Source organism: Pistacia vera, unplaced genomic scaffold (assembly GCF_008641045.1).
Source record: "Pistacia vera cultivar Batoury unplaced genomic scaffold, PisVer_v2 Contig336, whole genome shotgun sequence".
NCBI lineage: Eukaryota > Viridiplantae > Streptophyta > Magnoliopsida > Sapindales > Anacardiaceae > Pistacia > Pistacia vera.
This window is the reverse complement of record NW_022196153.1, coordinates 268,882-293,634: the sequence shown is the minus strand read 5'-3', so window position 1 is coordinate 293,634 and position 24,753 is coordinate 268,882. Positions and strand designations below refer to the sequence as shown.

Here is a 24,753-nt window from a genome sequence, read left to right as displayed (position 1 = left end):
CTTATCTCATTTAATGTAGTTGTCCCATTTCTACTTCATTTTTATTATTTTTTAATTATTTAATGTCACAAATTACATTTTAGCCCTTCAAGTTAAACTTCTTCCCATTAGAAAACGACCTAGAAGAGAGTTAGTTAAGATTAATTGATACCTTAGGACACTCCAACCCAATGCCATTTTGGTGTAAAAAACACCAAAATGGCGTGAAAGATGACCTCCAACCCAGCACAAAGCATTACACTAATTTGGTGTCACGCCAAATTTGGTGTAGCACTGTTCATGCACACCAATTTAGCGTGACACTGTTCAAATACTATAATTTTTTTTTTTTTTTGTTATTTGTATTTATATTAATTTGATTATTATTTATATTAATATTTATAATAATAAATTCATAATAATTATATAATTCAAAAAATGATGAAAAAAAAAAAAAACTTTATTCAATGCAAATATTAAACTACAATAACTTAAAATAAAAATTAACACTAATTTAAAAACATTAAAATTAAAAGAAAATACAACATAAACTAGAATAACAATTTAGTATTCCGGTAGATTATAAAATATATTTTTTATAATCTATCGGAATACTATAAAATATATATATATTTTTTGGTGGCATTTTTTATTAGATGCAATATTTTTCTATATTAAATGTAATGTTTATTTGATTAAATAAATGCTTAAGTTTATTAAATTAGTATAATTTTCAAAGTAATTATGATTTAATAAAAATATCATTCCCAATATTTAATTTATATATATATAAATAATTAGTGAAATAGATTAATTGTTGATTATTAATAGAAAGAAAAAAAAATATTCTAAGGAATATTCTTTTTGGTGTAATGTTTGGTGCAATGGATTGGAGATGCAATAGTGTTTCACATCAAAAATCACACCAATAAAATGTGATTGCCTAACTTTGATAAAGCTTTTGAGATAGAATGTGATGCATCCGGGATTGGAATAGGAGCTGTTTTGATATAGGATTCCAAACCAATTGCTTATTTTAGTGAAAAGCTAAGTGGGGCAGCCTTGAATTATCCTACTTATGACAAGGAGCTTTATGCATTAGTGAGAACTCTTCAAACATGGCAGCATTACTTGTGGCCGAGGGAATTCATCATTCATTCCGATCATGAGAGCTTAAAGTTCTTGAAGACTCAAGGTAAGCTAAATAAAAGACATGCTAAGTGGTTGGAGTTCATAGAAACGTTTCCTTATGTAATCAAATACAAACATGGGAAGGAAAACGTTGTGGCTGATGCATTATCTAGGAGGTACGTATTACTTCATTGCAAACTAAATTACTTAGTTTTGAATTGCTTAAGGATTTGTATGCCAATGATTCTGATTTCAGTCAAGTATGGAATGCATGTGATAAGTGTGCGTTTGGTGATTTTTATAGGCATGAAGGATTTCTATTCAAGAAAGATAAATTATGTGTGCCTATTTGTTCTATTTGTGAGTTGCTTGTTAGGGAAAAAAAAGGGGAGGTTTGATGGGTCACTTTGGTGTTCTAAAGACTTTAGATATATTACGTGAGCATTTTTACTGGCCTAAGATAAAGCATGATGTGCAATCTGTTTGTGATAAGTGCATTACATGTAGGCAAGTAAAATCTAAAGTTAGACCGCATGGTTTGTATACCCCTTTACTTGTACCTAATCAACCTTGGATTGATATATCTATGGATTTTGTTTTAGGATTACCAAGGACTCAAAGTGGTAAGGATAGCATATTTGTTGTTGTTGATAGGTTTAGTAAAATGGATCATTTTATTGCATGTTCTAAAACAAACGACGCAACACATATTGCTGATTTGTTCTTTAAAGAAGTGGTTCGTTTGCATGGGTTGCCTACGACAATTGTTAATGATAGAGATGTTAAGTTCCTAAGTCATTTTTGGCGCACTTTATGGAATAAATTAGGAACCAAACTATTATTTTCTACTATTGTACATCCTCAAACGGATGGTCAAACTGAAGTAGTTAATAGGACACTCACTACTTTGTTGCGCGCTATCATTCAAAAGAACTTAAGGCAATGGGAGAAGTGTTTGCCACATATTGAGTTTGCATATAATAGGACTGTTCATTCTACTTCTTCATTTTCTCCTTTTGAAATTATTTATGGCTTTAATCCTTTATCACCTTTGGATATTTTACCTTTGCCTACTAATGAGCATGCTAGTCTTGATGGTAAGAAAAAGGCCGATTTTGTGAAGGATTTACATGCCAAAGTTCGGGCCAACATTGAAAGGAAGAATGAAAAATATGTTAAGCAAGCCAATAAGGGGCGTTTGAAGGTTGTCTTCCAACTTGGAGATTGGGTCTGGGTGCACATGCGTAAGGAGAGGTGGTTTCCCACACAAAGGAAATCAAAATTGCAGCCTCAAGGAGATGGACCTTTTCAAGTCTTGGAGCGGATCAATGATAATGCCTACAAGCTAGATTTGCCAAGAGACTATGGTAATGTTAGTGCAACTTTTAATGTTGCTAATTTATCTTTGTTTGATGTAGGAGATTCGAGGACGAATCCTTTCGAAGAGGAGGGGAATAATGGAGATCGAGGTGCTGACCAAGTTGATGTTCCTAAATATTCTCAAGATCCTTTGCAAGGAATTGGCGCTCCAATGACTAGGGCAAAGACAAAGAGGATGAAAGAGGCTTTGCAAGGCTTAATCATGGAAATGCAATACAAAGAGGCTGTACTAGAAGACTCTAAGACTAAATTCAAAGATTTCAAAGCTTCACCAAGGATGGCCTATTATCTTTTTATGCAAAGGGTAGATTTGGGAGATCAAGTTGGATGCAAGGATTAATTTAGGAATTAATTTTCGTTTATTTAATCTTGGGCTTTTTTTTTTATATATTTTAATTATCATTAGATTCTTTAGCCTTTTATTTATTTAAGGTTTATTTAGTCCCAATTCGCTTGTACTTAGGCCCAACTTGTTTTTCAATTAGCTAGGGTTTTCTTTTAGGGTTTGTTGCTTATAAAAAGGGGCAACCATGTTATTTTTGGGGGGACAGATTATTATCAATTGAAGTTTTTTTTAGAAAGCTATTTGCTTTGCTTTCTTGTGTTCTTGATTGAATACTTGAATCTCAACTTATCAAAAGGAGTGATCAACCTTTGTGGCGTCTCAAGATTAGGTTTTTAAGGACTTAGTTTCTTTAGGGTTCTAATTCGATCATCCTCAACACGTTCCTAGCAAAATAATTTGTTCTTATTCCATCAGAATAATTAATTTAACTCAATTAATTAACAGGGTTATGAGGGAAACTTCTCTGTATATGTACATGCCTCAATCGGCAGACCACGTCATGTGAGTCCTCACTTTGTTAATTGGGAAATACGCAGTGCCAAGGTGATTAATTTCATTATGCTTGTAGTAATTATTTTATTTATTTATACTTTAATTTTAACATAGTTTGTCAGTCATTCATAATTCTTGAATTGTCGTTGAAAAAAAAAATGTATTTTCTCTCATTTTTATTGTTCATTTTTCTTTTTCTTGGTGGATTGATTCATTAAATTTGCAGGTGGGTTGGGGAGATATTACAATGATGGATGCAGAGAGACGATTATTAGCAAACGCTCTCAAAGATCCTGAAAACAAGCACTTTGTTTTACTATGTGAAAGGTATATATAAGCAATCTGTAGATTTTCCGATTAATTATTTTGAGTTCTATCTTTTAATGTTAATTAATAGCAGGACGTACTTCCTAATTAAAGAATTATTATTATTATTATTATTATTATAGTTCTCTTGTCAGGATTGTCTTGATGCTTAGGCATTGAAAAGGAAGGACACTTTATGAGGTGAAAGGTCATGGGGAGATATCATTTGTGATCCATAGACTTATTATATCAGGATTATACTTAATCACTGATTGATTTTTATATATATTATATATAATCATCAGTTTCTCAATCTTAATGTGTTGTGCCATTGCAGCTCTGTGCCATTGCAGCTCTGTACCGTTGCGTAGTTTTGACTATATCCACAAATACCTCATGTATGCAAATATTAGCTTCATTGATTGGTAAGTCTAATTTTAAAATTTTGGAAGAGATAAATGTGCAGTACTAAGTACTCGTCGAAAATTAAACAAATTTACTTAACTATCAATAATTATTTAAGGTTGTTAATTTCTCTTACTATATACACTCTCCTTCAGCTTCGAGGATCCAGGTATCCATGGAAATGGTAGGTATCCAATACAACTTTTACCTGAAGTTGAGAAGAAACATTTCAGAAAAGGGGCGCAAGTATGTATCTCTTTTCCATGACCATTTATTATTATTATTTTTAATGTTGTTTATTCACTTCTATGTAGTTTAATTTGGGGAAAATTTTGGGTAGCATTTTTATTGTGATTTGGAATGTAAAATTCAATTTTAAAAAACAAACTGATGTTAGATTTTATGTGAAAAAGGGGTCCTTTTTTTTTAATTAAAGAACAGAAATTAACTCAGATTACAAACAAAAGAAATTTGCTTAGGTTTCATGTTTTAAAGACAAAAAGTTCTTAAAATCATAAACCTCTTCATTAATTTTCCGCAATCTCTTTTTCTGTAAGTACCAATACCACATGGGTTTTCTCTGTTGTTCCTTTTAAAAAGTTATTTTCAAATACGTTGCTCTTATGTTAAAATATTAAATTCATTTTTCTAAAACAAAACTATATATTAAAACATTTTAAAAAGTTTTTTTTATAAATATTTTATTGTTCATTTACTCCCCCTTCATTCACGGTCCCCCTTCATTCACGGCCATTGTGAATATAATGCATGCGGTGATGACTTTGGCTGACAATCTTTACTACTCAAAGTTCCGAGATTACTGCAAGGTATGCTTTGTTTCCTTAATTAATTGTAGATTGCAAACTTAGTATTTAAATCAATGAAGTTATATGTATTTATTATGAGATTTTTAAAAACTTGTGTTGATGGGAAAAAAACTTGTTAATTGTTACAGCTGAAGCTGTCATTTTGCATCCCTGATTAACATTACTTGCCAACATTATTTCATGTGAACGATTCCCTCAATACTTTGTGATAAATTTAGATATATATGTATTCTAATTAATAGTAATTTTTTTTATATTATATTTTTTCAGATGATGGATCCTGCTGGAATTGCAAATTGGTCATTAACACATGTTGATTGGTCAGCTAAAAAATATCATCCCAAAATATACAAGGCTGAAGATGTTACTTATGACCTTGTAAGGAAAATTGCGGTATAAACTTTTACTAACTCGGCTAATTATTTTATTTCATTTTAGGGTTATTTTATATTCGCTTCACAAGATTGTTTAGGGTGTGTTTGATAGAGTATTTTGAGTAATATTTTTAAAAAAGTTGAGTTGGATTGTTATTATGAGAATAAGATTTAAAAATTAACAAAACAACCCCTGTATTTGTTAATTTATCTAAACATCCCCTATAATAAAATATTAAAAATTAACAAAAACACCCCCACCCATCCATTAAATGTCGGCAACTGGCCATCACTGCCGGATGGTGGCCGAAAGTCGTCGGAATGGTGCACGACCGGTTGGATATGGTGGTCGTGCGTCGATCTGACCTTTTTCGGCCAAATCCATGATGGATCTGGTCAAAAAAGACCAAATCTATGGCCAAAGATCTGGTCGTTGATGGCCAGATCTGGCCACACCTGGTCGTCAACAACGGCCATATCATGGCCGTTGTTGATGACCAGATATGGCCAAAGATCTGGTCGTCAACAACTAGATCTATGGTCGTAGATTTGGCCTTTTCTGGCCAGATCCACCATTAGATCTGGCTGGAAAAGGCCAGATTGGCGCACGACCACCACATCCAGCCGGTCGTGCGCCATTCCGGTAGATTCCAACCACCTTCCGGCGGTGGTAGCCGGCTGTTGGAAATATGTGGGTGGGTAAAGGTGTTTTTGTCAATTTATAAAATTTTATTGTTGAGGGTGTTTCGTTAAATTAACAAACCTAAGGAGTTAAAAAATCTAAATATTTTGAATTGAATAGAATAAAATTGGATTTTGAGAATATTGAAACAAATATATATTTTAGGTAGGATTGGATATGATAGGATATGAATAGTGAAACAAACACATCCCAAATTAAACAATCTTGAAGGGGTATATGAAAACAAAGCCTCCTAATTTCTAATTGTATAAATACTTTGATCAATTTGTTATTTCTATCTGCAGTCAATTGATGAAAGTGTGCATGTAACAAGTGATAAAAAGTTAAAATCTATGAGTCTTATCTGGTTTTTATTCTAAAAAGTGACTAGAGTTAACTAATTAGTTAATTCTAATGATACTTTTTTTTTTCTTTTTTTTTTTATAGAAGGAAGTGCAAGTGCGGCCTTGTCTTTGGAACGGTGTCAAACGACCATGTTACTTATTTGCTCGGAAGTTCCACCGTGATGCTCTTGAGAAATTGCTAAACCTCATCCCTATTACATAATACTTATAGTGAAGTATTTTCAGGTTCAAATTCTTTAGAGGGATGTGTGGTTTTAATTGGTCTCTAATTGCTTTCAGAGTTAATAAGAATTTCCAGATTAGTGAGACTTGAAATATGGGAACTAAAATATTTACCAAATCCTAAGGAATTTAGCCCAATTGACCTTTATTTCAAGGGATTTTCTGCAAATTATCAACTCCCCATATTTCATGGTAGCTAAACATTCCCTTGAATATAAAAAAAATGTCTACTTATATTCTTTTACAACCAGTTATCACATTAGTGGAGGGTTATGTTTAATGTGTCATGTAGTTCTAATCATGTCGTTGTCGCCTCCTAACCCACCCTCGCAATGAGTCGTGCTGCCTATGCGCCCAACCTTTTTCGTTGCTTGTCACGATTACTGTGATTGCGCCTTCGCAACGGCTATTGTAGCTATAGAAATTTGCCAATGCCGTATAGTCCATGGAGGAAACTTAAACTGGTGTCACAGAGTTTGGATTGGTGTATACTCTACTACTCCTGTCCCTGGGAAATTACCTGGGGTTTATTTCCTGGGGTCGGGTAATACCCTTATAGACAAAAAAATGGATTTTGTTTTTCTTAGGCAATTGCTATTTGGACTGTTATAATGGGCTGACTTGTGGGCTGTTCAATTGGGTTTTATGTTTCAATAATATTACATCTACAACTTTTTTATACAAACTTTCTCTCATAAACTTATGTAATGAAAGAGGATTTAGTAAAAGTTTATTTTAAATTTTAAATCACTTAATCATCTTTTGCCGCATAAATTTGTAAGAGAAAATTTGTATATAAAGGTTGCTCTAGAGTTTACATTAGTTAATGTTAATTGGTTAGATCACAAATCCAACTCATTCATCTTAGCTTCTCGATCGAACAAAACAAGTCTTTTATACATCAGATCAAATTGATGATAGTTGATCTATTGTGTCACTTATACCTCCAAGAAACTATAATAGCAATGTTACATCATTGTTGGTTGGAAAGACCATATATGTGAAGGATTTTTAGAATGTATTTCCAAAAAGAGAATTGAGAGAACAAGTTGTCTTGAATTTGGAGAAATTCTATAAGTCTTCCTCTGAAGCTGATTGACTTATTACGTCATGCAAAATATTCCATGAGATCAACAAAAGTATATAAGTGAGTTTCTGTATGTGAGTGACCGGTTGATAAAATCAAGTATATTCCATATATAAGATACATCTTTCTGCGGTAGTTTGAACTTAATATTTTCACAAGGTTAGATGACCTTAAAGTTGGTTAGAATATGCTTATTTGGATAAGGAATACTAATTTAAGAGTTGTCATTTTCGCTATAACAAAGATAACTCGCTATCAAATTTGAGTAGTTAATTTGCCACAACGAATTTGGACTCGTTATAGCGAATATGAAAAATTGGCTCGTTTGCCATAGTAGACTTGATTTCACCGAGCAAAAGTATGTATATAGGTTTTATTTTTTATGATGAGTTGAAACGAAAAAGAAAGTTTAGGGACTAAGTAAAAGATCTTTTAGAGATATCTTTTAAGTATTATGTATAAATCTAATCTAAGACTATAAATAAGAGTCTTTAGTTGAAGAAAAAGTAAGATGATATTCGTAGCTATTCCTCAAACAAGGTAGCAAACATAAACATTATTTAATATATCATTTGTAATAAAAACTGTGTCCCTTATAGCAAAACAGTACATCAATCCTTGATTCTAGGTTTACTATAGCTGGATCAAACTTTGAACCTAAACCTTCTAAAACTGAGAGAATAAGCTCACCATTTAAAATTAAATGTCTTGCAGCAGCTAGAGAATTTGTAATATCCTTCATTTTTAAAATGTATTCACCAACACGAAGAAATCCTCTCTTAGTTCCATCTAGCTTATTTTGCCAACGCAAAATTGAGCTGTAGTGTTACAGCGAATCAGATATCCAAACATAGATTCAGGTAAAAATGATAAAAACCAATTTATAATGATTTGATCAACCTTCTGCCAAATTAAAAACTCATTAGCAGAGCTATCTGCTATTTGCTATTTCGCCTGCAATCAAAGGAGAAGGAGGACACTGTTTAGCACCTGTTATATGCTCCTCAAATCCATATGTTCTTGCCCTGGACAAAGCCAAGGATCTCCATAATTAGGAGATTTAATTCTAATCGCTTTAACTTGTAAATATGTGTACTTGTACATAAAGTGAACGCCTAATGAAATATTATTGTACCTTTTCATTCATTCTTGTGTAAACTTTATAATAATTACACTATTAAAATTTTCTCCTCAAGCACTATATTTTGCCACAATTTGTTAATTCAGATAACTAATATAATCATTAAAATTGACTTAATGTCTATATCACAATTACTTGCAACTTGCAAGAACATTAAAATTGACTAAATGTCTATATCACAATTTCTTGCAAGAACTTGATACTTGGGATCTCGTCTCAAGATGATCAATTTATTATCAATCCAATAATTTAAAAGTGATGGAGATCTTTTCCAAACTAATTAAAATAGGTAACCTTTTTATTTTATTTTAGGTATGGTAATTGGCCACCCCTTGTAATAACTCGAATTTAAGACCCGTGCGACGCTTTTAATCATACACTACTCCATCCATCCAGCCACAAATGGGTGGTTAAGGTATCTCTTTTTGATATGACATGCAATCGAATATTATGAGTACCAAAGCGGTGGGACGCTTTTTTAATCATACACTCCTCTATCCATATCTATTTAGCAAGTAGCAATAAATATGGATAGGGTTGGCAACTTCTGGAATTATTGGTGCTTCATCTTTATTATTGTATTATGGAAAGGATTCCATCCTTGAAAACTACTGATAAAGATATTAAGGATAGTTGTACGTTCGTTTATTTATTTATTTATTATCTGTTTTGTTTTTTATTGGTTCTTTTGAGGGCGACAGTAGTTTTAGGTTCTATGTAACCTCACTCAAATATAATTAAGTTTATTTGCCCCCACAAAATTCTTCCCCGTGTCCGATTTGTTTTTTCTACGTTTGTTTATTTATTTATTATCTTTTTTTTTTTTTTTTTTTTAATTGGTTCTTTTGAGGGCGACAGCAGTTTTAGGTTCTATATAACCTCAGTCAAATATAATCAGAAAATTAATTAAGTTTATTTGTACCCATAAAGTTCTTCCCCGCATCCATTTTTTTTTCCTTTTTCCGTTAAGTACACCCAATTTGAAATTTGAAAGTTTGCTTTATAAAAGCCTTATAATGTCTAAAATTAAATAGCTCAAGATCCATATATGATACTATTTTTATGTTTAATGATTGCATATGGAGTAATAGCTTTCACTAACGGCATGATTAATTTTTAATTTTATAATTTTAGAGTAAGATTTACTTTTACTCAAAGTGGACGCCTAAAATATGGGATTGCAACATGCGGTAAACTAAAATTTGTTAAGGCTAAGTTGGATTATATTTAAGACGTCTATTAATGCATGATAAAGTTATATTGAATTTCAACCATTGAAAGTATTTTGATCCACTGGTTTAAAAATAATGTTATTAGTTGTGTTAAAAAAAATGAAGCTAGAAAATCTGCTTCACATATAAACCAAGTCATCTAGACTGATATGGTGTAATATGATTAAATGATTACAATTTATAAAGAAATTTATAGATAAATAAAATGATTTTAGATATTGAAACAATTATATTCAAATTTTCAAAGAATATGATAATGGAAGTTCTTGATTTTCATTGAACAATTGGTTATCCATATATACAACAGAAGACCTGTAATTTAGACAATCAACAGATGTATAACAAATTTGAGAGTGTGCCAACTATACAAAATTTATCCCTTGATCCTTGGCTTGATTTTGTTCTTGATTATTGGAGGAAATAATTTCATGATTGTAGCTATTTAAATTATTTCCTTTAACAATATGCATTAGTTTTCTATGAATTATCTTATATATAGAATTCGTATAACAATACTCATACATAGACAATTAAAAGGAAATATTTTATTTATAAAAGAAAGAAAGTAAAACGTGTATAAATATTTTTAAATAGAGAGATATTTAGCATATATAGAAAAGGAAGCAATAAACCATGTGAGATGCATCTAAAATTAAAAAAGTCCAACCTCATCGAACAAAAAAGTCAAAGGAGCATGAGCACTATAACCACGCAAACCTTCCATGTTGTCTCAAAAATTTTTATAGCATTTTTTGTTTTACTACGTTAATTACATGTTACGCTATTTCCAGCTTGACTTGAATGAGAATAAAATCTCCTTGTAAGATGATTTGATTTTCATTTTCTAATACATTAATATATATATATATATATATGTGTGTGTGTGTGTGTGTGTGTGTGTGTGTGTGTTATTTAAAGTGAAGCCTTATACGCTGCCGTTTCAGTTATAACGCATCTTGCAATTCTGGCCATTGATCTCCAAGCAATCCAACGGCTGAAATTCACCCGCTGGTCAACGATATATAAGCTAAAGGTTTCCCCAAATTTTACTCTCTCTCGCTCGATAGAAGTCTGTTTTGCTCTGTTAGGGTTCCATTTTTTGGAGTGCTTTTATCTATATAAATCTGTGGCTTAATCCACCCATTTGAGTTGCGGTTCTTTGTGGGTAGAGAATCAGGTTAGAATTCTTGTTAGGATTATTTGATTTACGGTATAGGAGAGAAGCTATTGTGATTCTTGTAAGTAAGAGAGGGAGTGTGATTGTGTAATCTGTAATCGTTGGAGTGAGTAATAATAGTGCAGCGAGCCTCCATATTATGGAGCTCAATGTGGACGTAGCTTGCTCAATCTTGAACAAGTGAACCACGGTAAAGATCACGTGTTCTTCCTTGTTTTCTGTTTTCGTTTGATCTTGGTTTGGTTGTGTGTAATCTTGATTGGTTAGGTGACTTGATTTTACAATAGTGGTATTAGAGCTGAGTTAGGGTTCCTTGAATTTTATATTCTAGGGTTTTCGTGATTTGGGAAATTTTCTAGGGTTTCCGAAAATTTGGGGCTTTTTTTTCTTCAATCAAGTAGTTCCAAGAGTCCTAGGGTTCCAAATACAACAAGAATTTCTAAAAATCTCAGATTTTTGAGTCCATAATCATAATCTTGATTACTTAGGGTTTACTGTCAAACTCAAATTATGAGTATTACGCGCATGGAAATCTCCCAATATGATGGGAAGATTGATTTCAACACCTGGGAAAAGAAGATGAAGGCCCTCTCACTACAAGAAACTGGCATTCTGCATCTAGCAAAATTAGACGTAGAAAGTCAAATTTAGACGCTAAAAGACGCTAAGCCATTTTTAGCGTCTAAATTTGGTTGTCGCCCCCTTAGTTGCAGTAGGCTGGTCGCAGATTCATAGCGCGTCTATATTGTGGTTTAGACGCAAAAAGTTTTTTTTTTTTGCGACTAGCAAAATAGTCGGTAAATGCTGGTCAAATTAGTCCCCCAACTTAGACGCTAAAAGTTCAAGGGTAATTTGGTAAAATTGTATAGCGACTAATCAATTAGTTGCAAAATGTCAGTTTTAGTGTCTAATAATTTGTCGCGAATCCCACACAAATTAGACGCCAAAGGTGTAAGGGTAATTTTGTAAAAGGCTTTTGCAACTATTTTGTTAGTCGATGAATGTATCTATTAGTGACCAAAATTTAGTGGCTAATTGTAACTCTTTTAGACGCTGAATGTAGAATCCAAACGATTTTCGCGACTATTTTATTAGTGGCCAAATGTATCTGTTGGTGACCAAAATTTAGTAGTTAATTATAGTAATTTTAGATGCTGAATGTGGAATCCAATAGATTTTCGCGTCTATTTTATTAGTGGTCGAATGTATCTTTTGATGACCAAAATTTAGCAGTTAATTATAGTCATTTTAGACGCTGAATGTGGTATCCAATTATGATAAATTACTGCTTGCTACTACAAAATTAGTTGCAGAATGTGTTTTTTTTTTTTTTGAGAAAATAATTACTGGCAAAAGCATTTTGTATTGACTTAGTTTATACATTCAACATCAACAAAATAATCCATCACAATACAAAAATCTAAACACTAACATCAAATATCATATTTTCATATATATATATATAGTCCATACAATTGTTTATCTTATTTTCTTGTTGTTGGACTATGCGCCTTAACTCTGCTTCTGCTCCTTCAAGTAAGATGAGCTGCTCCTTCAAGCATTATTGCACGAATGTATCATTTTTTCCTACCATCAATTCAATGCATAATCAATAAGTCAAGCAAGAAACTAAATTATTACAAATAAATTATAATTATTCTGGGGTATACAATATGTGACAAAAACTTATGAAATGGCAATAGAAAAGAAAGACTACTCCTCAAAGTTCACAGAACGTACTGCAGCACCAAACCAAAATCAAATTGATGGAGTAGAAAAGCAAATATCTCACAGATTAACAATCTAAACTTCAATTCCCTAGTTTAAAATTTTAAACTAAGTTAAATTTCTTCTTTCATTCAGCCAAATGTGTTTTTGTAGAATACAACCTTATTCATAAAGGCTATAAATGTTTGAAATCTGATGGAAAAATAGTCATCTCACCTATGCCAATAATCTTGGTTTTAATTCAAGGTCTGATTTTGGTCCCAATTTCTGTACTTTTGATTATTCTTCTGATACATTGCATACATCATCTTTACTATTCACCATTGTTCAGCATGCTGTCCCTCGGTTTCAACTCTTCCTATTGTCACCTCATTAAATTCAATCCCTTCAAATTCAGCCTACCTAAGTTAAATTTCTACATAAGTTTACCAATATCATAACTTTACCAGTGTTTGCAGTGTAATTTTAGTTAACCAATATCATAAATTTCTACATAAATGTATGAGAGGTAAAAAGATAGCAATGAACTAAAAAAAATAGTGTCAAAAAACTCAGAACTAACCTTTATGTGAGCTGAGGCCTTGTTAGTTGTTGTGAAGACCCCAGAAGATTCAACAATATACTCAGCCCCATAATTGCCCCAAGGGATCTCAACCGGGTCCCTAGGTAGAGAGTTAAACGTTAGACCTTAAGTAGAATCAATTACTTATGTTTCCTGAGATGGGTGATGGAGTTAATTTACAATCCATAGAGTTAAACGTTAGACCTTAAGTAGAACCCATAATAACTCCTAACTGTTATGGATATATATGCACACATATTTAATCAACATAGGTTTGAGGCATGAAGATTCATGGAAATCTTTATTGATTTCTCTAGTTAATTCCTAATTTGCAGAGTGCTTGGTTAATAAGAAAGTGAGGAAAAAAAAAGTTAAGAAAAAACAAGAAAGAGTTAAAATATATGAAGGGAATATCTTGGAGAAAATGATTGGGGATGTATTAATGATTAGTAGAATGCCTAATAATCCAAGATAGAATCTCATATTTGTAATTTGTAATCTACACAAATTCATTGAAGCATCTATCACATTAAACAATTGCTCTGTCCATCACATTACATAAGATCTTATCCCACAATAAGGTGGGAATTGCACTGGAAAATGCTAACACCAAATGGCCTGAAGAAAAGCTAAAGAAGAAGGCAGAGGTTGACGAAGAAGTGTAAATCTGATCATCATGAACCTGTCTGACACCATGCTGCGGAAGGTGGATGGCGTGGAATCTCCAATTCCTCTCTAGGGTAAACTCGAATCTTTATATGCTCTTAAGTCTGCTCCTAATTTAGCTTTCTTAAAAGGTGCATTGTTTTCATATAAAATGGACTTAGCAAAATCTTTAGATGAAAACTTGGATGAATTCCTAAAGATGACCCTAATCCTAAAAGGTACTGACCAAGAACTAGGAGATTCCAGCCTTGCCATGATTCTGTTGAATTCCCTACCAGAAGAGTACCTAGTTGTAAAGAATGCCATACAGTATAGTGGAACTGTACCTAGTGTGGATTTGATAGTTTCTGGGCTAAAATCTAGGGAATTAGAATTGAAAATTCAAAAACGAAATGGTAGTAATCTATTTGTAAAAGGGAGATTTGATACTGGACAATCTGGTAAAGAAACTGGAAAGAACCCTCAGAGACACGTAGGCTATAAAAACAGAAGACTGGTAAATGGAATGGGAAACCTAAGGGTGAATCTAGGAAGTGTTTCTTTTGTAACAAAACAGGGCACCTTAAGAAGAATTGTTACGAATGGATTAGGAAAAGCAAACAGGCTAGTACTGAAACCAACCTAGCTAGCACTAGCAGTAACATTGAGATCTCGGAAGCCCTTACCATTTCCAACACTGATAGAGGTAATGAGTGGGTGCTAGACTCTGGCTGTAGCTTTCATATGAGTCCAAATAGAAATTGGTTCCAAAGCCTTAAAACTGGGGAACAGGAAACTGTATTTATGGGAAATAATCATTCCTGTGAAGTGCAAGGCATAGGTGACATAACCATTAGGCTGAATAATAGCAAGGTGGTCCTGCTCACTAGGATTAGATACATACATGAGCTTAAGTGTAACCTGATCTCACTTGGAACCTTAGATAAATCTGGCTGTTCGTATAAACACAAAATGGTTGCCTGGAAGTGTACAAAAATGGAAATTTATTGATAAAGGGTGTTAAAAGGAATGGCCTTTATATCTTGTGTAGTCAATACTATCTTGGTGTGTTTAATACTGCTATGTTGTCCACTAATGTATCTTCTGCAGAGAAATGGCATTTGAGATTGGGCCACATAGGCCAAAATAGCATGAATGCATTGAAAAAGTAGGGTTATTTTGGTAATGACTCTCTTTCAGATTTAAGTTTTTGTGAAATATGTGTTCTTGGGAAACAGCATAGGATGAGTTTCCACAAAGGAACTCATCTTGCTGCAAAGTGTTTGGACTATATGCACGCTGACCTTTGGGGTCTTGAAAAGGTCAAGTCACATGGAGGGAACACATACTTTCTCTCCATTGTAGACGATTACAATAGGAAGGTATGGGTATATCTTCTCAAGATTAAGGATGAAGCCTTGGCTAAGTTCAAAGGCTGGAAAATCATGGTTGAAACCCAATTAGACAGAAAAGTCAAGGCCCTTAGGACTGATAATGGGCTAAAGTTCTATAACCTAGAGTTTGACACTTACTATAGCAATCAGGGGGTATTAAGGCATAGGACTGTCAGGGGAACCCCACAATAGAATGGGGTTGCAGAAAGAATGAACAAAACACTTTTAGAAAGGGTTAGATGCCTCTTATTTACTGCTGGTTTGCCCAAAACTTTCTAGGGAGAAGCCCTAACCACTACAGCTCACCTAATTAATAGGGATCCCTCAAGTTCGATAGGATTTAAATGGCTTGAAGAGAGATGCTCAGGGAGGAGACCAAACCTTAGTTACCTAAGGGTGTTTGGGTGCGCAGCTTATGCACACACTAGAGATGGGAAATTAGAGCCTAGGTCCCTTAAATGTGTTTTTCTAGGGTATCAAGAAGGGACCAAAGGCTATAGGTTGTGGGAAAGTGATGCCCCAAGGGTTAGGATTATAATCAATCGAGATGTAGTCTTTAATGAGTTCATGTTTCCTTGCAAGGTTTCAAATGAAAATGCAGGTATGCCAAGAAGTGATCCTGAAATGCCTAATCAAACTAAGAGATCTCAGTTTGAGGTGGAGCCAGTAAATATAACAGAGCAACCTAAACAACCAGAAGCTTCTGAACCTCAAAACCCTACACTACCTAACAATGAGGACCAAGATGAAGAAGAGGAATTTCTTGAAAACTTTGATGAAGCCCAAAATGATAACCTGGCATAATACCAACTAGCAAGAGACAGAGTTAGAAGGGAGATAAGGCCCCCAAACAAGTTCAGCTATGCAGATCTAATATATATAGCCTTGGTGGCTGGTGTAGAGACACAAAGGTCAGAACCTGAAACCTATTAAGAAGTCATCAGCTCCAAAGACAGAGACAAATCGCTAGAAGCCATGAAGGAGGAAATGAGGTCTTTAAAGCTGAACAGAACCTGGTCCTTGGTCCCAAAACCCACTGACCAGAAACTAGTAGACTGTTAATGGCTTTACAAGTTAAAGGAAGGTATAACAAGTTCAGACCCTCCAAGATTCAAAGCCAGACTTGTGCCTAAGGGCTTCACACAGAGGACAAGCATTGACTTTACTGAAATCTTCTCACTAGTAGTTAAGTTTAAGACTATTAGGCTAATGCTATCAATTGTGGCTCACTATGACTTAGAATTGGAACAATTGGATGTTAAAATAGCATTTTCGCATGGTGAATTAAAAGAAAAGATATATATGTGCCAGCCCATCGGGTTTAAGGATAGGCACCTACCTGAACATGTTTGCCTATTGCATAAGTCCCTTTATGGCCTTAAACAATCCCCTAGGCAGTGGTACAAGAGATTTGACTCATTCATAGTAGGAGTTGGGTTTACTAGAAGCGAATATGATAACTGTTTCTATTTTGCATGTATAAATAACATGCCTATATACCTACTGTTGTACGTAGATGACATGCTACTAATATGCAAATCTAAGTCACTTATAGATGAACTAAAATCAAAACTAAGTGCTGAGTTTGATATGAAAGACTTAGGGTGTGCAAAAAGAATTTTGGGGATGATAATTGATAGAAACAGAGAATTAAACAGGCTGAGACTTCACCAACTACCATACCTACAAAAAATAACTTCTAGGTTTGGAATGACTGAATCTAAACCTATTAACATACCCCTAGCAGGTCACTTTATATTGAGTAAATTACAGTGCCCCAAAACTGATGCTAAAAGGCTGAAAATGGAAAATATCCCCTACTCAAGTGCCATAGGATCTGTCATGTACTCCATGATAAGCACAAGACCTGATCTTTCGTTTGCAATATCATTACTGAGAAGGTTTATGTCAAATCCTGGAATAGAACATTGGGTTACATTAAAATGGCTGCTTAGATACATTAATAGCACAATGCATGTTGGATTAGACTTTTGCAAAAGAAATTCTACACTTGATCTTGTTGGGTATGTAGACTCTGATTTTGCAAGTGATCGAGACTCAAGGAAGTCCACCACTACCTACTACTTCACTTTAGGTGGAAACTGCATCAGTTGGAAGTCACAATTACAACCACTGGTTGCACTGTCCACAATAGAAGCTGAGTACGTGGCAGTGACTAATGCATTCAAGGAGGCTATATGGTTGCAAGGGATCTTGAAATAAGCAAGTTTAATGGATGGACTTGTGACTGTGTATATTGACAGTCAAAGTGTCATTCACCTAAGTAAAAACCCTGTATATCATGAGAGGACGAAACACGTGGATGTAAAGTATCACTTTGTCCGAGATCAAATCACAAAAGGAAACTTGAATCTGCTGAAAATACCAACTGAAGAAAACCCAGCTGATATGGGAACAAAAGTGGTAACTCCTGCAAAGTTCAAGCATTGCTTGAACCTACTGCACATCAACTGATCGTGTATAGAGCTGAGAAGGAGTATGTGAGAAGCTCGCTGCACAAACCTATTGCCGTCTAGAAAAGAATAAGGCTTCAAGGTGGAGATTGTTAGTTAAAGTGAATCCTTATACGTTGCCGTTTCAGTTATAATGCATCTTGCAATTCTAGCCATTGATCTCCAGGCAATCCAACTGCTGAAATTCACCCACTGGTCAACGATATATAAGCTAAAGGTTTCCCCAAATTTTACTCTCTCCCTCTCGCTCGATAGAAGTCTGTTTTGCTCTGTTAGGGTTCCATTTTTTTAGAGTGTTTTTGTCTGTGTAAATCTATGGCTTAATCCACCCATTTGAGTTGCGGTTCTTTGTGGGTAGAGAATCAGGTTAGAATTCTTGTTGGGATTATTTGATTTACAGTATAGGAGAAAAGCTATTGTGATTCTTGTAAGTAAGAGAGGGAGTGTGATTGTGTAATCTGTAATCGTTGGAGTGAGTAATAATAGTGTCACGAGCCTCCATATTCTGGAGCTCAATGTGGACGTAGCTTGTTCAATCTTGAACAAGTGAACCACGGTCAAGATCGTCTGTTCTTTCCTGTTTTCTATTTTCATTTGATCTTGGTTTGGTTGTGTGTAATCTTGATTGGTTAGGTGACTTGATTTTACAATAGTACTAATAACTAATAATAGTATTAATTAATACAGGACGGTTAGGATAAAAGTCCTCTTCAACAATCTCATAGAAACTTGTTCATTCAAGATTAAGAAATTTGTTGATGATTTTAATAATATAATCACGCTTAAGATTAACAAATTATTCATCCCTTTTTGCTGCATATTGTTAATGTTTGGCTCAAGCATGTAAAAAAGGCTAAAATAATCACATGATGAATAAAAAAACTAAAATAATCTCAGCTTTTTATCCTAACTTGATTCTTTCCAAAAACACAACACAAAAAACATTTCAAAATGGATAATAATACGATTAGCACTAGTACTAAAATTTATGTGAAGTATACCATAGTACTTTGTTTCTAATGCATAAGATTTTTAGATCCCTGCGTAATCTCAGTTTTTTATATTGTTTAAGTGTCTAATTAGTTTAGAAACTTATGTCCCATTTTAATTGTATTCACGAACCTGTATCTTTATTTTGATTCTCCCTACGTATAAGTATACTAATTTTTCCAACGCACACACCAATGGAAGTAAATGAATGTCAAATCCATAAAGACCTTGTCATAAAAAGGTATGGACAAAAAAAGGTCAAGGTCTTTATGTAGGCCAGATTCACTTTAATTAAGAGATTGTTAACATTGACCATAATTATTATCAAATTGTACATGGGAAGATTCAATGAAGCGAACATCTTACATTAAGACCTAATTTATTTAGACTGCTAGTTATTGTTGGCAAATAAAGGTCTTGGTCGATCTTTTTCTTTAACAAAGACTTGATACCGTGGTTGATGCGCTTCAAATTTAATTAGACATAATAGCGTTAATGAAGTCAATACTATCGGATAAATTAATACTCGTGACTCGTTAAGAAGTCAGATATTTAGATTCGAGTCGAGGGATGCATTTTAAATCATCCCATTATAGGAGTTGGGTAAAAGATATATTCGAACCTCTCCTTTACAAAGAGACAATACATTATGATCGTAGTCCTTTGAACCCTACTCAGTGATTTGGATAGAGGATATTTCAATAAAAATGTGTAGCCCAAACATTTAAAGGATGAAGTCTTTATGTGAGACAGAAGTGTTGTTACCTAAAATTTTCTACGTATAAAATAAAAATTCTAATAACAAGGACAAAGTTAGAGTCTTAATAATGAATTTGGCCAATTATATCATAGAAACACTTGACTTTATTAGGTTCATAAGTTAGGTGCATCGACAACAAAAACCAAGTCAAGTCTTTTGTGAGACAAAATTTTCATAATAACTCCCCAAGAATGTGGATTTTATCATCGTAACTAGTCTTAAATGATTTGGCCTACATGAAGACGCAAGTCATAACCTTTAATTTTATCATTTAAAAATGATTCATATAAGTATGCATATTTAGTTATAAAAAAAGCAATTATTTTTGACTTATTATTTAAAGTTCTAAAGTTGTGCCTTTTACCTCATATCCAAGTTAGCCTATAAGTTATAGGATTGTGATTCTTCTGATTTGGAGTTCTAATCTTAATAGAAATATAAAAATGTTATCAAAAGCAGGCAATTATTTCTTTCTTCACTAAAATATACTATAATTTGTTTCATTCATTTGTGTATATGCAGAACTTGAGTAATGTTTGAAGAGCAATGCTATGTTTACAAGTGAGTCATACAAACAGACAAAAAACAAAAGACAAAATACTCATTTTACATAAATTTTGTGTAATTTTTGTCTGTTTGTATGACTCAGTTGAAAGTAAAATATTATTGATGTTTGAATATAGAGCATAGCTATCTCAAGGAAAGTAGAGGCCTAAGGGGAAAATTCTAATGTAGGCTTTCTCATGCTTAATAAAATAATTCCTTCAAATTTTATTTGCAAATTTATATAATATATTAGCATTTTAATATTAAGAGAATAATATCCATTAAATTTTGATTACAACTGTAGGTAAAAAAATATATGTCAGTTTTTTATATTTTAAATATTTTAAATATTTTTATTTTGATGTTAATATGTATATATATGTGAAAAATTTAAGTATAGATGCTCTGAAATTTTTAACATTCACACTTGAAAAGGATTATATTAATCCTTGTGCTTAGTATTGAAAGGATATTATGAAGAAAAAACTAAAAAGAAGAAAATGTAATTGTTTTCTACTATTATTCTTCATTGAAGAGACTGAAATGTCATAATTTTACAATGGAAAGAGTTTAAACAAAATTTAATTTACATTTAATTAGAAAATAATCTTGAGTGATAACATTCAACGAGGAAACAATATTTAGAGGACACAAGTCAAAAACTACAGTTTGGGGACAATTAATGGACAGATAAATCCATTAAATTTAATTGGAAAAAAAACGTACAAAGGTTACATACATATGAAAATAGGTTTATTTAAAAATAATAATATAAAAAAACCTATTTTAAAAGTATGATCCAGTTAAATTTTGCCACCTGTACATTTAATTAAAAAAATAAAAAACTAATAACTTAAAAAGAAGTTGTGAATGGTCCCCACTAGGTTGCATGTGATGTGCCTCTTCAACAGGTGTTTCTGCCATTGCTGGCCTTGTCGACACCTAAAGTGGCCGACGTTGGCCTAGGCCGGTCCCACCTAAATTAGGGTCTTTTTTAAAAGATAACAATCTGATCTTTTTAATACCGTATAACATAACTTGATTTGTCTTAGTGATTTATCTATCTCAAAGTAACCAAAATTTTTATTCTTTTGAACTATTTATTCTTTTCTATATATGTTTGTTATGTCTTAAAAATCACGCTTATGTCAGCCTAATAAATGTGCTATCAAGCCCATATCTCCTCAAGGATATTCATACCAACCATATCTCATTTCAAGATATGAATGGACGAGAGCCTTCCATGTGTCAAGGCAACTTACAAAACACTCATTATATTAAGTGTTTAGACGTATAAATTGACACTCCTCTTCCCGAAGAGGGGGGCTGGACATATAAGAGCTAACCAAAGATAAGAGTTCAATTCTTTCTCTCTGTAAACACTATATTTCTTCATCTTTGTATGTTTTATGGGCAAAATCATATAAATAGTCAGAGATCAATAAAATAACAGTGGATGTAGGAGTCGCTTGTTGCATCCGAACCACTATAAAAACCCCTCTTACCAATCTTTTATTTATATTTTCTGCAACATAAATAATCTCAGCTCTATATTCAAATTTCATGGATCCATTCACGTGTGTCTCTTGAGTCAGCTCAGCGTTTCCCACGTACGAGTCGTTGGCGTCCAAAATCAAGCGTCAACAATTTGGTGGCCCATGCAGGTTCGATTCTCAAGCCTATGTCCAAGTTCCCTGATGGCGTACTCAGATCTCAAACCTGCATCAGAATTCTCCAATCGCGTGGTCAGATCGCACGCGTCAGAGTTCTCCGATCGCGTGGCCAGATCGTAGATCGCACGCGTTAGAATTCTCCGATCGCATGGCCAGATCGCAGATCGCACGCATCAGAGTTCTCCGATCGAGTGGCCAGATCGCAGATCGCACGCCCATGCCGTCCTGATCCTCGGCTTCAGATCGCTGATCTTTAGTTTCAAATCGCGTGTTCAGATCGCTGATCACACGCTGAGATCGTTGATCTCTTGTGCTCTTGGGTAGAACTCGTTATGATCTCTCAGGTCGAGCTCGTTATGACCTTTTCAGGTCGAGCTCGTTTTGACCTCTAAGATTGAGGTCGTTTTGCTCATTGAGCTCGTTTTGACCTCTCAGGTCGAGGTCGTTTTGCTCATTGAGCTCGTTTTGACCTCTAAGATTGAGGTCGTTTTGTTCATTGAGGTCGTTTTGACCTCTCAGGTCGAGGTCGTTTTGACCTCTCAAGTTGAGGTCGTTTTGCTCATTGAGCTCGTTTTGACCTCTCAGGTTGAGGTCATTTTGACCTTTTAGGTCGAGGTCGTTTTGCTCATTGAGCTCATTTTGAACTCTCAAGTTGAGGTCGTTTTGCTCATTGAGCTCGTTTTGACCTCTCAGGTTGAGCTCGTTTTGCTCATTCAGGTTGTTTTGACCTCTCAAGTAGAGGTTATTTTGCTCATTGAGCTCGCTTTAACCTTTAGGTCGAGGTCGTTTTGACCTCTCAGATTGAGCTCGTTTTGCTCATTTAGGTCATTTTGACCTCTCAGGTCGATGTCGTTTTGCTCTCAAGTTGAGCTCGTTTAGCTCAGATTGAGCTCGTTTTGCTCTCAAGTTGAGCTCGTTTTGCTCAGATTGAGCTTGTTTTGACCTTTCAGGTCGTGCTCCTAACAGATTTCAGGTCGTGCTCCTAACAGATTTCAGGTCGTGCTCCTAACAGATTTCAGGTCGAGCTCCTAACAGATCGCGATCAGCTCCTAGCTCTCAGCACTCGATCGCGCCAAGAATAGTCTGAGCTCTTCAGTTCGAGACTGCAGCCATTTAGATCAAAGACTTTAGTTTCTGAAGCGCAATTACGCACTCCAAAAACTGGGGGGCTTCTGTTATGCCTCAAAAGTCACACTTATGTCAACCTAATAAATGTGTTGCCAAGCCCATATCTCCTCAAGGATATTCATACCAACCATATCTCATTTCAAGATATGAATGGACGAGAGCCTTCTATGTGTCAAGGCAACTTGCAAAACACTCATTACATTGAGTGTTTAGACGTATAAATTGGCACTCCTCTTCCCGAAGAGGGGGGTTGGGCATATGAGAGCTAACCATAGATAAGAGCTCAATTCTTTCTCTCTGTAAACACTGTATTTCTTCATCTTTATATGCCTTACGGGCAAAATCATAGAAATAGTCAGAGATCAATAAAATAACAGTGAATGTAGGAGTCGTTTGTTGCATCCGAACCACTATAAAAACCCCTCTTGTCAATATTTTATTTATGTTTTCTTCTAGTGCGTTTAATATCATTGTGCTCGTGTATTCGAGTCATCCAAACTATAAAAACATCTTATTTTGCTCATGTATCAACTGCAGCTAACTTAGTTTTTTTTATGTTTTTTTTTTTACTTGTTGAGGGGTACTTCTGAAACAACGAGCCAGTGATGTTTCCTACAGGACACTTCTTGACTTATTCAGACAAAATGGAAGGGTTGAACGAGCTTTCAGGGACTATATTGTCTAAAATCTATACACCAATACAATAATTTAATTGTTTTTATTCATATATGCTTATATTATAATAAAAATTATATAATCTTTACCAATTTATAATTGCCTTCAAGTTGCTGAGAAACCTTAAAATAGAGGGAATAGCAACCGCAAGTCACTGAAAAGTTTTTTTCCTCTCAAGTTTCTTAATCTTCTCTCTGCCCTTAAAAGTTATGGGGGGCTACATCGATTTGTAGACCCTCTTAATTTCTAATTCTACCGGCGCTTGAAAACTTAATTAAAGTACATGATAGTGTTATTGACTTTGCTTTGAAATGTGCTATAAAAAAGAAGAATCCACCGAGAGAGGAAAAGGTAGAAATTGGGAGAAACAATCAAAAATGTCAAAACTACCAACTGCCAATAGTATTGATGAGATCAACAAGCCTGCAAATATACTCACAACGCAAAGGGCAGTTATAATTTCCTTGTTCGTGACGGTGGGATTTTCGTGCTTGCTTCTTTATCATTCGGCCCATCCTTTCGAGTTCTTGCCTAGCTATGAAGATCTTATATCGCCATTAATGAAATCACAGGTCTGTATATATATCCTCTCTGTGTTGTGATTTTCGGGTATTATGCATGAACTTAAAGCTTCTTTAAATTTTATTTCATGAATGAAATAGTTATATACACAGACAATTTTGTGACGCCATGGGGTACAGAATTAATATAAACATGTTTGTTCTGGAATGATTACATTTCTAATGTAAAGGGATTTGCAAAAGTTTAATTCAAAACGATGAACGTTTGAGTATTAAGAATTTTAACTTCTTTTTTCTTATATTTATCTTATCTTTTATTTCCTAATGCCTAAGGTCAACATAACCATTGGAGATTAATTGAAAAGGAGAAGAAATGGAAAGAAACTTGGGGAAGGAAGAAAGTGTTATTCAATATAGTTTCGTGACAAACGTTTCTAAAATATCATAAGGAAAACCGAAGTTTTAAATCAGTAATTTAATTAAAAGATAAAGCGGAAGTTTTGGATAATAA

The 24,753-nt window shown here is 33.9% G+C and overlaps 1 protein-coding gene, 1 long non-coding RNA gene and 1 pseudogene across 2 annotated transcripts; 2 read left to right on the top strand and 1 right to left on the bottom strand.

Moving 5' to 3' along the window:
* LOC116137857 overlaps positions 1 to 5,265 on the top strand; it is a 48,400-nt pseudogene extending 43,135 nt beyond the window's left edge.
* A 7,313-nt stretch (positions 5,266 to 12,578) lies between these two features.
* On the bottom strand, positions 12,579 to 13,975 carry LOC116137873. The gene is made up of 2 exons (XR_004129237.1): positions 13,437 to 13,975; positions 12,579 to 12,733 (listed from the first exon to the last, which is right to left on the bottom strand). It is a non-coding gene; the product is annotated as an uncharacterized LOC116137873 (long non-coding RNA).
* A 3,303-nt stretch (positions 13,976 to 17,278) lies between these two features.
* LOC116137856 (secreted RxLR effector protein 161-like) lies at positions 17,279 to 17,698 on the top strand. Its single transcript, XM_031423553.1, has one exon. It carries the CDS (start codon positions 17,279 to 17,281, stop codon positions 17,696 to 17,698), a length of 420 nt encoding a protein of 139 aa, XP_031279413.1.
* The last annotated feature ends 7,055 nt before the right edge of the window (positions 17,699 to 24,753 follow it).

What these genes read in the sequence shown, in the direction of transcription:
- LOC116137856 (XM_031423553.1), top strand. Translation starts at nt 17,279, where the DNA reads ATGGAAAATATCCCCTACTCAAGTGCCATAGGATCTGTCATGTACTCC.